This window comes from Triturus cristatus, chromosome 9, assembly GCF_964204655.1.
Source record: "Triturus cristatus chromosome 9, aTriCri1.1, whole genome shotgun sequence".
In the NCBI taxonomy this organism is placed as follows: domain Eukaryota; kingdom Metazoa; phylum Chordata; class Amphibia; order Caudata; family Salamandridae; genus Triturus; species Triturus cristatus.
This window is the reverse complement of record NC_140592.1, coordinates 642,391,912-642,406,842: the sequence shown is the minus strand read 5'-3', so window position 1 is coordinate 642,406,842 and position 14,931 is coordinate 642,391,912. Positions and strand designations below refer to the sequence as shown.

General features: G+C 44.3%; 1 protein-coding gene across 1 annotated transcript in view; it reads left to right on the top strand.

Moving 5' to 3' along the window:
• The window catches only part of LOC146798423 (mucin-17-like), a 512,003-nt gene extending 498,403 nt beyond the window's left edge, over positions 1–13,600 (top strand). The window contains exons 13-15 of the mRNA XM_085627967.1: positions 6,541–6,623; positions 10,567–10,643; positions 12,157–13,600. Of these exons, the coding sequence (XP_085484093.1) occupies positions 6,541–6,623; positions 10,567–10,643; positions 12,157–12,201 (205 nt within the window). The 3' untranslated portion in view covers positions 12,202–13,600. The remainder of the gene's footprint in view (positions 1–6,540; positions 6,624–10,566; positions 10,644–12,156) is intronic.
• Positions 13,601–14,931: the final 1,331 nt, after the last annotated feature.

Genomic DNA, 14,931 nt, shown 5'->3' with positions numbered 1-14,931 from the left:
TCAGTACCTTGTACGAAGATATACCTATTTGCTGTTCTTCAGAAAATGCGACGAGATGCAGAGGTATTAGGTTGCCTCAGCTTACTGTAGTCCAGTCTGACAGCCAGAGTGTGCATAGGGTGTGTAGTATCAAAGCTGTGGAAAGTGTATAAGAGAACGTGGCAGGATTGCTCTCAGTTGTTGGCACTGTTCATTTTGGCTATTGAGGCACTACCCAGCTTCTTGAACCTGTGGCCAAGGTACAGTGACGTGTGAGATGGTCAGAACGTTTAAAGGCATGGGCAAAGTGGGCTCTGGCCCTGGGCACAGCCATTCATAGGGCCCCCTGATAGAGCTAGCTCTGTTCTGCAAAGTCTTACCCTGATGACCTTGATTAATTCTTAAACGGATTGTTTAAATACCGTTTTCCTTTAATTTATTTTTAATGTGGTTGATGTGTGAGAGTCTATTACAGGCATTTTGCAGATAAACGCTCTGTTTATGTTTCATGCAACACTCATAAAAAAGTTTATTTTAGATCATAACAGGACCTCATATGCAATAAATAGGAGTGTGTCACATAGAATATTTGCAGTAATATTACTGAGCTGCTGCTATATTACAATATTAAGAATTTGGGGTCAGATGTAGGAAGCCAATTTGCGCCCGCAAACGCTGAAATTTGCGGAATTTCAGAGTTTGTGATCACAAATTAGCAGTGTGCAATGTAGCACACAATGAGCACCTTGCAAAATAAGGAATTGCATAATTTGCGATTCCCTATTTTGCGATTGCATTTAAGGAATCGCAAATTGCGATTCCTTAAATGTTATGTAAGTAGCACAAATGAAAGTGCAATTTAGCCTTAAGGAATCACTAATTACCACCAACTTCAAGTTGGTGGTAATTAGCGATTTTCTTTAAAAAAGCACTTTTTTGCTTTTTTAACACATTCATGCCCCTAGGGCATGTATGAGCTCTACATGTGCACACATGCACATTTCAGGGGTGCAACAGGGTGTCCCTCTGGAAACCTTGCACCCTTGAAATTGTGCACGTAATTTGTGAGTACCTATTGGGTACTCGCAAATTGCGTGCGCAATTCCCATTTTTTCCTATGGGCCTCTACGCCCATAGGAATGAAAGGGAAGGTATTCCTTGATTGCGAAACGCAATTTGCGATTCACAATTAAGGAATATTAAGGAATCGCAAAAAATATTGCGATTCCTACCTACATGTCATTTTGCGAGTCCTTAATAGCGATTCCCTAAAAATCGCTATTAAGGAATCACAAAAATGCATTTACCTACATCTGGCCCTTGGATGAGTGCGCCTATGTACTGTCAGTGACCTGGCCAAAGAAAGCAGGAAAGAGCTGAAACTGAATCATAAATTCAAAGCTGTTCAGAACAGGGGCCCAAGGCCCAAGGCCCCCTAAATCCTTAAGATGTCTCTGAAGATGGAACGGAAATAAGTGACTTTGAAGCCGGATTCCCAGGATCTTCGCTGCAAAGGTGATACTGATGAGCACCATGCCAAGCCTCATAGCACAAAAGTGATAAGGTGTGCCAGGTACTGCTGGCCGAGATGCATCGAACACATGGGCAAGTAGTTGGCAGATGCGCCAGAGATCCTGCAGTGGTGTCTGCCCTACTTCTTATAAAGAAAACTAAAGAGAGAATAATTCTTAGCATAAATCACACAACGAATAGTGCCTCTGATTTCCCACAGCGTCACTCGCTTGCAGTCAAGGAGCGTGTCTTATTTACTTCTCTGCGTGTGGTGATGTGTTGCTGGCAGAGCTTTATGAGTATTCCATGATGTCACCTAGAGTGTTGGTAAGCATCCTGCTCTGAGTGTTCCCTACACATTTTTTCACTGTGCTTGGCCCATCAGGCCTAGTATAATGAAGGCCCTGTTTTTTGCAGAGACAAATGGCACCTACCTGTTCGCAGACTCGGATTTTCCTCTGATACTTTTAACCATTTCTCTGTCTGTAGTGGTTGCATAGCTGGCTGTTCACGTGCCTTCTGGCCCCACGCACTGAATAATCTTACCCTAGTATTAAGAGTTCTTGAGAATCAAATTCAGTTCTGATTAAATGTGAAACTCTACCAGTTCACTACTACCTCTGAGAGAGTAGTCAAGCCTGCCTCCTTGCTACTGCTCCTTCAGTGCAAGGGCATCCTGAACTCGGGCAATAGTCGTTCTTTAGAACTGAAATAAATGGATAAATACATACATACATACATACATACATACATACATAATTTAAAAAAACGTTTTTTTCAGTGAATGCCTTTGGTTTTGTATGCTTTCCTAGAGCCCGCAGTACATATACCCTCAAACACGGAGGAAGCCGGTGGAATGGGAGCTGCAAATGGCCTTTGACTTCCCTTTGGGTCAGTTACCAGTGCCCCTGATTGACATGTACACATAAGCAGTGCAGCAGGCACTAAACAACAGTCTTCAGCCTCAGCATGTGTATATTCTGCCAGCAGTAGTACCCACTATGTAGGGCCTGATGGTGGACACTTTACTAGTATCTCTGTTCCTAGTACAGACTTCCAGTTTGTACATTAAGTATGTCCTGTGCTAAGTGCAAATGCATCTGCACCATGTGGCACTGGACACTGGGACCATTGCTCTCTCTGGAGTTGGCATGCAGCCGCAGTTCTCACTAGGCACTTCCTGAACCCGAACCATATGGTCACAGAATTGGACAAGCATTTGTGTCAGCCGCTCTTTCTGAACAATACACATTGGGCACGTGGCAATGCCACGGTCCATGCCCTGTGCCCTGTAACCATGCCGCAGTACCCAGTGGGCACAGTTTGTAAAGGGTATTGAATACTGGGATGGCTTCTACCAAGTACCTCATCTCAGGCCGTTATGGCATACCCTGCACTACATTGGGCTACTATGTCAAGGGCGCACTACATTGTAATCATATTTGTGCATTTCTTTCCCTTTGCAGATTTTTTCACATAGTGGAAAATCTACATTAGTGAATAAAGCAGAGCGAAATGCACCTTGATTTCCGGTACTACTCCTGCGGATGTTTGTGAATTTAAAAATATCCCAATTAATAATAATAATAATAATAGTCATAATAATACAGATGCTTGTAGAGCGCGAACAGCTACCTCAGGTGAGGTGTCCCGGCGCTAGCGAGTCCTACAGCCAAGAGCGAGTAGTCAGGGGGAAGATCAAGATTATTGCATAAAGAGCCAAGTTTTTAGGAGCTTCCTAAAGCTAGCTTCTGTAGTGGCAGATTGGATGGCAGGGGGCAAGGTATTCCATAGTTTAGCCGTGCCGGCAGAGAAGGACCTGCCTCCAAGTCTAGCTTTCCTTACACGCGGAGTAGTTAGCTTGAGCAAGGAGTTTGAGCGCAGCTCTCATTTTTGGTGGTAACGGGGAAGTCGAAGTTTTAGATAGTTGGGACACGTGCCTTTTAGTGCTCTGAAAGCCAAGGTAAGCACCTTGAACTTAATTCTGCTTGCCACTGGCAACCAGTGCAGCTCGTGCAGATGCGGAGAGATATGCTGCCTGAAAGGGACACGTTTTATCAATCTCGCAGCCGCATTCTGCACGATCTGTAAGCGTTGCACCGCATATTTGGGCAGACCAAGAAAAAGGCCATTAGAATAGTCAAGTCAAGATGTGATTGTTGTGTGAACAACCGTTTTTCGACACTCGACTGGTAGCAGGGGCAGAAATTTTCGCAAATTTCTGAGTTTGTGCAGGCAGCCAGCGGTAAGCTGTTGTATATGCGGCAAGAAAGACAAATTCTCATCCCATCTTACTCCTAGATTTTTTGAATGGGTTCCGGGAGATGGGGCAGGGCCCATTTCCGTTGGCCACCACAGGTCCGGAGGGGGGTGTTTGAGATTTCCAAAGAATAACACCTCTGTTTTGCTCGCATTCATTTTGAGTTTATTAGTGTTCATCCATTTGGCCACGTCTCGAAGACAGCCCCTGATTTTACTAAAAGCTGCCTCTGACGTGTCTGTATAGGGGAAGACCAATTGAGTGTCATCCGCGTATGATATTGCCTTGACCCCCCATTTAGAAATCAAGGTGAAAAGCGGGGCCAGATAGACATTGAACAGCAGAGGGCTGAGTGCCGACCCCTGTGGGACACCACACCAGAGGCCTTTAGGTTCAGAAGAGAAGGGGCCCAGAGCCACTTTCTGGGACCGATCTGTGAGGTAGGAGTGTAGCCAGTTAAGAGCTTTGTCTCCAAGGCCGATGTCCTTATGTCGAATCAGCAGTCTGCTATGATCTACCGTATCAAAAGCAGCGGATAGATCCAGGAGCACCAGCATAGCTGATGCCCCTGAATCTAAGGACCACCTGATTGACTCGGCAACCTCAATGAGGGCCGTCTCGGTGCTAAAGCCGGCCCTAAAGCCAGACTGAGTTTCATGTAGGGCACCGCTTACTTCAATAAAGCTGTTAAGCTGCCGTTGGATCAGTTTTTCGAGCATTTTGCCAGGGGCTGCTAAAAGGGAGATGGGTCGGAGATTGCTCAGATCATCCGGCGCGCCTTGGGGTTTTTTTTTCAGCGGGAGAAGAGTGGCCTGTTTCCAGCAATCCGGGAACATGCCTGTTGTAATGGACGTGTTCCATATGTGTAAGAGGGGAACTGCGATTGCGTCAGACATTAATTTCCACAGTTTAGGTGGGCATGGGTCATCAGGTGCCCCAGATTTGCATTTTTTTATTTCTTTCAATGCCTCAGAGAGGGTGATGGGCTGAAATTGATTTAAGGAGGAAGCGGGTGGCTCAGAAACTCCCAGCTCATCCATAGATGTCGGCTCGGGGTTCGTAAAAGTATCATACACTTTTAATATTTTGGTGTCAAAGAAATCTGAGATGGTTTCACAGAGTCTTGCAGATGGGATAATATCCGTCTCGATGGCTCTGGGCTTGAAGAAAGATTTAACAATCTTAAAAACTTCTTTACTTGATTGTTCCGCCTGCTGGATGGAGGTCGCAAAGAAGATTTTTTTGGCTTTTTTTATGGATAAATGTAAGGCATGGAGGGCTTTTTTATAGCTGGTTTTGGCTGATTCGCAATAATTTGCTCGCCAAAGGCGCTCCAGCTTTTTGCATTTACTTTTTTCGGCCATTAGCTCAGGGGAGAACCACGGAGCAGAGGGAGATTCTCTGCACGACGTAGCGATTCTGGCCGGAGCGATAGAGTCCACTACATTGCCAATCCACGAGTTCAGTGATGCAGCATCGGAGTTTACATCCGAGGTAAGGGGTAGGGGGTTTGCTCGAAGTGCCGGGCATAGAGTGTCCGCTGTTAAATTATCCAATTTTCTCCGCACATAGGAGCGTTTCCCTGTGATCTGAGACTGGGAGGAGATTGAGATGGACATAGTGATTAAGTAGTGATCCGTCCAGAGCAGTGGTATCGGAGAATAAGCTTTTGTGTTCGATATGTTGGAAAAGAAAAGGTCCAGCATATGCCCCACCCGATGCGTGGGGCCTGCAATAGCTTGAGTTAGATTGGCCGATTGCAGGGTTGAGATGAGGTGAGTAGCCTGTGGACAATCAGGATTGTCGGCGTGAAGATTAAAATCACCGGCTACGATATAATGCGGGTGGGCTAGAGAGTTTAGGACTATAAAGTCCATAAGCTCACTCAAAGATGATGCCGGGCAGTCCGGGGGTCTGTAGATAATTAGGCCTGTAAGAGACAGTTGGGGGGTAGTTTGGAGGCAAAAGTGTAACCCCTCTGTGCCTGGGAATGTAGTAGGAGTGGAGGACAACAATGTGTATTTCTCGTTGTAGATGAAAGCCACTCCACCACCTCTTCAGCCTTCCTTTCTATTAGAGAAGCTCAGTTTAAAGCCTGGCGGGATTGCTAGCGAAATGGATGCCATGTTGTCCTCATTGAGCCATGTCTCCGTAAGGCACAAGGCGTCCCAATTAGAGTCCGCTATTAGTAAGCATAAATCATCAGCATGCTTGGGAAGGGATCTGCAGTTCAGTAGACCGATCCTAAGTTGGGTAGAGGAGGTGTTGCGAGATGGTTTACCTGCTTTTTTGAGAGGTGATACTATTTGGGGAGAGACGATGCCAAGAGACTTTTGGCAGCGTGGGCAGTGGGGCGGGAGATCCTGAGTCGTCAGATTGAGCTCAGGCGACTGACAGGGAGTGGCAGCGTTCAGTGACCGTAGCTCCGCACTGGACCAGACAATCCTTTGATTGTGTGAATGGACACAGGCAGCATGGCTGGCGCTGGACGCGATCCGGTCGCGGATGGATATCAATTGAGTAGGTTTCCAGCCTCTGTTCCAAATGTGGGTGGAAATTCTGGGAATAGGTATGAGTGGTTTTTTTGACAAGGGGTTGTGAATCAAGTCAAATATTTCTCAGAGCCTGGGTTTGCAATGTCAAAGACTTGTTGGGCCCTTATCTAGCCATCTCAGCGTTTTGCCTATGTTCCGTTTTGCTGGCTGCAAGCTTGCTTAATTGGCCAAAAGAAATTAACATTACTTTATTGCAGCCAGAAGACTGTAATGCTTATTTTCTTGTCTACGCAGGGAAATTAATGACAAGAATCGGTTATTCAGGGAAAATTCTGGAATATTTCTTTCAGCAAAACCAAGACCATCCCGTCAGGAAGGTAAGGTCGAGTCCCCCATTACATCAGTTTTTCAAAAACATCTATTGAAATGTAAATTACGATATTAATGTGTTTCTGTGGCGTTTGCTACCGCCATATTGAAATTCCGTAGAGCTGTATATAACCATTGGCACCAAAAATTATAGGATGAAAGGCTGGGGATAGAATTGTATGTGGTGCCCTTCAGTTACACACAGGTCTTTGCACAAGGAGCAGTTAACCATTCGGGAGCCAGAATTGCATAAAGTACTTGTAAGAACTTCCGAAATAAAATTTATCTCCACAGGGATCAATAACATGAACCCTGATTCAGACTTGCACGTACTGGTGACATGTTAAATCACCAGTGGCGGCTGGCGACCAATTCAACTGGTAGGGCAAATTTTTGAGACCCTAACGGGCACTGAAAAAACCCAGCAGTGGCCTTAGGCTAACGCCAAAGCTCTCAATCGTTGTCCGTTTTAAGCAATGTTTCTAACACGCAACGATTAAGAGCTCTGAAATTGAGATTGTACAGCGAGTTTTCCACAGTGTCTGTCAGTAAGTTAAAATAAATGTAAAAAAATATCTAAAAGATTCACTTACCTTCTGTCTCTGCCCTCAGTGCTCCTCCGTGTCGTCATCAGTGGCTCCACCACAACAGGCTCCAAGAGCCTCAGCCAATTCCCCTCTTCCAATCAAGACGCTACTATCATGCTGCACAGGATGCATGACAGAAGCACCAGAACTGGCTGGAGCAGACTGGCTCCACACTCACTGAGGCACTGGGGGCTTATGCTTGCTCTCCACTTGGCTGTCTACGACAGATGGGTGGAGAGGCTTACACTGCGCATGTCAGGCTGGCCGTCGCATGACGGCTGGCCAAAGTGACTTGCGCAGTGTAAACTGGTGGAGAGAGCACATGGGTCGGGCTGGAGAAAGAGAAAAATAAAATGGCAATAAATTCAATTTATTATCATTTTATCTTTCACCTTTGCAGCACCGGCAGCAGCGGGGCGATGCTCCTTTGCCCTAATGAGGGGCCTCTGCTGAAAATCACATGCGATTTTACTGTTACTGCTTAGTAAAAGTGCCCCAGTATTGTTCAGTGGCGAGTTTGACCTTGTGGAATGGGGAATTACTTTGGGGTACTCATTTTTCCGGTTGTAAACCATTCAGAATCACCCTTTGTAGACCCTAATTACAAGCTAAGGGATAGATTATTGCCCCTGATAAGTAACAATACCACAGGGTATGTTATTTATCAGGTGCAATAAATAACACTTATTATGAGTTCATGGGGAATAAGATGCAGATTTAGGTTTATAACGCACCAAAATCCGCATGATACGGTACATATCACATGTTTTCTTCGGTTACATTTCGGCAGGTTTGACCTACCGAAATTTAACGGAAGTTGAGTTATTTAATGCATCCAATGATGTGTTAAATACCTTCAAACTCCTAATTCCGGCCCATGCTTAAACAAAAGTTTATTCATGGGTCAGAGTATATGGGGAACCCACAATCGGGCCGTTCATGTGGTTTTAGAGCATATATTAGACCACTGCTCTCAACAGGCAATAAATGTATGCCCAGGTCTGTGAGTGGGAGGGTAAAGGAGGGTGGTCGAGGAGTAGGATAGGCAATGGGAAGGTTTTTTCTTGAAGGAGAAGCATTCTATGCCCCCTGTTGGAAAAAAATGTGGATGAGGCTTAGTGGAAAAACTGTGTTTGGCTCTCACAACCCCAGGAAAACCGGGTGAAGAAAAACCAATCAACTTTTAATTATGCGGTACGAAATGAATACATAAATGTCTGGATCAATTTTTTTCTGCATAACTTGCAATCAGGTCCTTGAGGGTCAACAATGTTCTGATTGGTAAACTGTTAAATTAAGGTCAGCCGTGACTGAAGCTGCCCTGCTGCAGTGAGGGATACCCCCACAGTGCTTTCACTATTGAATCGTGGCTTGATCTGATTTGGACCTTGTAGTAGGAGACTTGGGGGCATATGCATCAAGTTCCGTTTTTGCAATTCCGTTTTTGCAATTCCTATGGGCCAGGAGGCCCATAGGAATGAATAAGAAGACATTCTCAATTAGCGATTCGCAATTAGAGAATCGCTAATTGAGAATAATTTCAAGGGTGTAAGGGTGTCATAAGGACACCCTGATGCACCCCTGAAATGAGCATGTGTGCGCATGTGGCGCACATACATGCCCTAAGGGCATGTATGTGCGCCACAAGGCACTTTGAAAGATACGAAAAAGTGTATCTTCCAAAGAAATCGCAAATTACCACCAACTTGAAGTTGGTGGTAATTTGCGATTTCTTAAGGAGAAATCGCACAACTTGGGTGCTTGTTACATTGCATTTAAGGAATCGCAATTTGCAATTCCTTAAATGCAATCGCAAAATAGAGAATCGCAAATTTGCGATTCTCTAATTTGCGATGCCCTTTTGGGATGATACATCCCAAAAGGCCTTTTCCCGTTGACAAACGGGCCGATTCTGAGAATCGGCCCGTTTGCGAATGGGAAAAGGGCTTGACACATATGCCCCTTGGTCCTATAGGACATTATCTTCTTTATATATATCTAGACCAGGTAGCAAGATCACAGTGTGGCTGTGGGGATATCTGAGAAGATGGTCAAGCTGTGAAAGGGAGACAGTGGTTGCATATCACACTCTTGCATAGTCCATCTATGCACCAAGGTGAACTCTTGTGGGTTCGTTGAATCAGGTGGGCGGTAGTATTTTAGCAGTATGGTTTAGGGGCTATATCAATTCTGGGTTGACAACAGTGCATGGTGTTCTATTTAACCTTTCTGCCACAGTGTGGTCATTTAAGCTCTACCAAGGCCGTGCCTTTACTCTTGCCTTTTTCCATGTGGTTCGATTTGCCTCCATAATGAATTGATCATTTTGTGGTAAAATAAAGTTTTTACATAAATGTGAACTTCTCTTAGGTCTCCATTAAGGGCATCTGAGTGTATATATCTATTGCTGCAGTTGTTGCAATATTTATCAACCTGGTAATTAGCGGGTGTGCAAAAGGTTGTTCCCCTCATTACATTTCAGCTGGTCATACCAGCTGGAATTTAAAGAGGGAGAAATGCTTGTTAAATATTGGGAAAAGTGGATTTTGGTGCAGTAAGCATCAAAATCTACATGCCATGCCCCATTTCAAGGGTAAAACTTGTAACATATGATAATAATGGCACCGGATGATTTCGGAAAGCATCTGTGTGAGCTTTTATCAGGTGTGTTAGCCAGGCAACTTGTAGTAAGGGTCAGAGGGCCTCATTTATGAAAAGTGACGCATCACTGCGTGAAAACAGTGATGCGTCACTTTTCACTGCGCCCTCCCTGCGACTCCAGTGATGCGTCATATTTACAGTATGACGCATCATGTCGCAAGGAGTCACAGATACGTCAGTATTTCTGACGTATCTGTAGGCGCAAAAGTGACGCATCGCTGGAGTGTGTCACAAAAGTGACGCAACTCCAGCAATGTGTCCTTTCACATGGGGCAAGCCCCATGTGAAAGGGCCTGCGTCAGTCTTACGCCTGCCTTGAGGCAGGCGCAAGAAATTGACGCATTTGCACCCTAGAAGTGGCGCAGTGAAATCTCGTAGATTTCACTGCGTCACTTCTACGACCCTTTGTTGCGTCAAAACGCCCCCCTTGCATACATTATACCTGGCGCAGGTATAATGTGGCGCAGGGGTTTACAAAGTGACGCATCTACCTAGATGCGTCACTTTGTAAATATGGCGCAACATGGCACATGTTTTACGCCACTGGTGCGTCACAAAAAGTGACGCACCGGCGGCGCAAAAGTGACGCAGGGGCTCATAAATGAGCCCCATAATGTTTAACCAGTAATAAAAGGCTGTTCTTTTTTGTGTATCACACTTCAATGAGATGAAGTTCATTCTGCTTTTCTGCTTCATTCCTCAGCTTCACACAGCAATATCCGTTCTACAATATTCCCCGGCTTCAAACTTTATTTGGATAAGTTGGAAACGTCAATGAAGGTAGACTCTTTATAGTTACTATTTCACTGAATTGATCCTATCCCTGTTCTGTTACTCTCAAGCTCAGAGCCTGCCACGCCCCCAGATGCTCTTCACAACCCGGACCCCACCTCCAACGATCCCCACACTTCTGTTTGCTACTTGCTCAAAGCACCACCTCCCCCTGCCAGCCCAGAGCCTTCTCTGCTCCTAGATGTCCTTAACAATCCTTGCCCCAACCCACAGTGATCCCCCACTCCCATATACCAATGGCAAAAAGTGCTTGTGATAAACCGGTACAAAATGTAGCCCATTATTCACGCCAGAATAGGGATTCACTTATCGTTTTTCTCCTGGCAAAACCATGTTCTGTTTTTTATTTCTCACTCTCGGCAGAATAACTTGTAACATCTGGATTTGGATGACAGGTGTATCTGCCAGAAATCCTCAGACTTAAATCCAGCAAACTTGTTAAAGGGCTCATCTGCAGGCTAACCGCACAGTTCCAGGTTCTAAAACTTAAAAAAAATGTGTTTGCTTCTCTGCCTATATCAGTCGAAGTGAAATCTCAACAGCCTAATTGTAGGGTAATGTTATTGGACCTTGATGAGAGCCTCTTCATTGTATTTTATTACATTGTTAAAAGCAAATTTGATATGTTACATTCAGTTTCAAAGAACAGTACCTATTTTTTTCTGTATCTGTCCTTCCTTCTTCCAATCACAAGTTCTAAGTATAGCATATACTATCTTGTACAACAAGACTGCACACACAGAAAAATAAGATTAAACAGGGAGGGAATTAGAGGTGGGTGCTAATTCCAAGTTACCTAAAACATAAGGTGGAATTTGCTCACCTCAGTGGTCTTCCAGAATACGTCTCCAAATGTTATACAGATTATGTGGTTGTATATAAAAATACTTCCTATGAGTGTAAATACATGGTCAAACCTTCCAGCTTTTGTATTCACTCAGTAAGTCAACAGTAGTGATACTGTTTCTCTAAAGATATCTATGTGATGGTTGTACTGTGTTCGTGTTTTGACTAGCCAATTTCCCATAGGAGGGCTCCTAATTTGGAATCCAAAAGTTAAACCCTACCAAAAGGAACCCTGCCTTTTATCTGGATATACTTAAATCTGTTACTCCTTTGAATAGTTGTCTGGTTTATTGTCTCCCTCATTCTCAGATAATCCTACACAAAAAGTGTCCCTAAAGCTATTTAAGCTTGCCTTCCACAAAGGACTGCCTCTCGAAGGCAATAATGATTAATTCTATCTAGTGAGATTAAGTTACCTTGGTATTCACACTTACTCTATCTCTAATTTTGAACTAAGCTTTGTTGCCAATAGCTGAAAGAAGAGGCCTTGCATCTATTGTAATCAAAGACCTCATCAGTCTATGAGGCTATGATGTGAAGAGTAACCTTAAGTCTCAAAAGGATTTGGGGCAACAGTTTCCATCCTGCCTACTGTATTATAAAGCAATACTGCCGAATATAGTATCCTAATATATTTATGTTACCTCTCTGACAGATGGTGATTAAGAGGCCACAGTTAGTAAAAAGCAACTATGCCTAAGCTGGAGACCACTTGACTTCGTGGCAACACTTCTTTGCAGAAGATGATGAATGAATGAATGAAGCTAAATTTATATAGCGCATGGCTACCCTGAGGCCTCCCAGCGCTGAATGCTGAATGATGATGTCGACCAATTAAGCACCTATAGTTCAGTGCTTCATATCTAATGAGCATGGTATATGTACCAACCCTCTTGCACTTAAATCTTTGCATGGGACGATGTGCCATAATCTACTGTAATTCGAATTGCTGCCAACAGATCATACAAGGAATTCAAAAAGGTACTGAGATTAAAACTCACACTACAGGTTTAAAGGTTTTGTAAGATCACTTTCTATCATGTTTCCTCATGAGTGAACACCCACATTGAAGCTAGCGCCACCTACCTGTGAAGGATTAAAACATACAGTCAAGAATAACCACACTAATGGATACCACCATGGATCTATATCACTAGAAGGCAGTTCCCATCAGGCCAATCAAGATTGACCCTGGCATCGAGAAGAGGCGCATGTTAAATGAAATTCAATTGGTTCACCTGCCGCAATCCGCAGCTACACTTAGCCTTTTCAGCAAGAAGGAAGCAAACAGGCTTCATTACAGTGACACTGAGCTATCCCTGTCGTGAAAATGACATCACTCTGCAATGTTTTTGTGAAAATCAAATGAAATGTTATCATGACAGTGTGAACGTGCTAGTATAATATTGTGTATAGCAGTGATGTGCTAGTAAATACTGCCATACGTACAGTTCTGCTCCTATGACAATCGTTGAGCACATGCTCTTTACCATGCCAAGATATTACTCTATCCCCTTGGGTTACAGGTATTGTCTGAATTCAAAATAGCCAAATTCTTAATCGGAATGCCATTTCATGTTCTTAATGTTCGAAAAGGTTGTCACATTATATCTACACTCGGGAAGCCATTGGCTTCATAAATGTCCCCAGCCATGGTTAACAGGCCACATTAAACCAAGCTTGCACTGGCAACTAAGAGCGGAATCCTGGCCCAGCAACAGACAAGGGCATCTTGTCTTTTGTACTCATATCTGTTTCTATTAGCAACTTTTGGTATCAGTAAACAGAGGGGTATTTCTGACATGTGACAGGTTGATCTAATGTATAGTATTTTGAACATGCCAGATGCTTCGTTAAACCTTGACAATTTTCTCTTACTTCCAGGTCAACAATGCATATACAAGGACCCTTCGTCATCTTACTAATTACACTGATCTCTAGCTTTCATTTGTTTTGTTGAAACTTTGTATAGAGCATTGCATCACTGTTAAATCATATATTGCTTTCAACATTTATCACAAGTTCACATTCCATAATAATGAATGATAATCATTGATTTAATTATTTATGCTCAACTATAATTAAATAGAAATTGATAGAACATGCTGAAGTTATAATGTTATTCTTACAGAAGTCTCAGCAAATATCCACAACCAACCCAGACACAAATTATGTTTCATGTTATTCAACAATTAAGCCAATTTATCGAAACTAAAAATATTTGGTGAATGAATACTGCAATTAATAAGTAGCTGTGCACGTTCTAAGTGGATGTAACATAACATAACATAACATAACATAACATAACATAAGTATTTTCTCTTTCCACATCTGCAATATCTTTTGCTAAGTTTAACCTAGCTACAAAGGATTCTTTGGGCAGCTGGAGCTTCAAAAGAGGCCCCACTCCTTCCCTCTGTGAACTCATGAAGCACTTGCCTTTGCTGTGTGTGCATGTGTATGAAATCAGAGATAAATTGGACTGCGCCAGGATAAACCGGTATTACTTTATTTTGCACTATTTAATGTACAATGGAACTGTTTAGTGTAAACATGGTTTATGTATTTTTGTGTTTCCCTGTTTGTTATAGAATATTTTGTTGCCAGATTTTGCTAACTGGTTCTATCAATCAATCAATCAATCAATCAAAGCATTTGTATAGCGCGCTACTCACCCGGAGGGTCTCAAGGCGCTTGGGGAAGGGGGGTCCGCTACTGCTCGAACAGCCAGGTCTTGAGTTGCTTCCTGAAGGCGAGGTGGTCTTGGGTCAGGCGGAGGTGGGTGGGGAGGGAGTTCCACGTCTTGGCGGCAAGGTAGGAGAAGGATCTTCCTCCCGTTGTGGCTCTTCGGATGCGGGGGACGGCGGCGAGGGCGTGGCTGGTCGATCGAAGCTGGTGGGTGGGAGTGTAGCAGTTCAGGCGATCGTTGAGGTATCTAGGGCCTTGGTTGTGGAGAGCTTTGTGTGCGTGGGTGAGGAGTCGGAACGTGATTCTCTTGCTGACGGGGAGCCAGTGCAGGTTTCTCAGGTGTGCGGAGATGTGGCTGTGTCGGGGGATGTCCAGGATGAGTTGTGCTGAGGCGTTCTGGATGCGCTGGAGTCTTTTTTGGAGTTTTGCAGTGGTTCCGGCGTAGAGGGAGTTGCCGTAGTCCAGACGGCTGGTGACGAGGGCCTGGGTGACCGTCTTCCTGGTTTTGGTGGGGATCCACCAGAAGATCTTACGTAGCATGCGTAGGGTGTTGAAGCATGACGAGGAGACGGCGTTGACTTGTCTGGTCATGGAGAGGGAGGAGTCCAGGATGAAGCCCAGGTTGCGTGCGTGGTCTGTTGGTTTGGGTGCGCTGCCCAGGGCAGGGGGCCACCAGGAGTCGTCCCAGGCGGAGGGCGACGATCCCAGGATGAGGACTTCCGTCTTATCTGAGTTCAGTTTC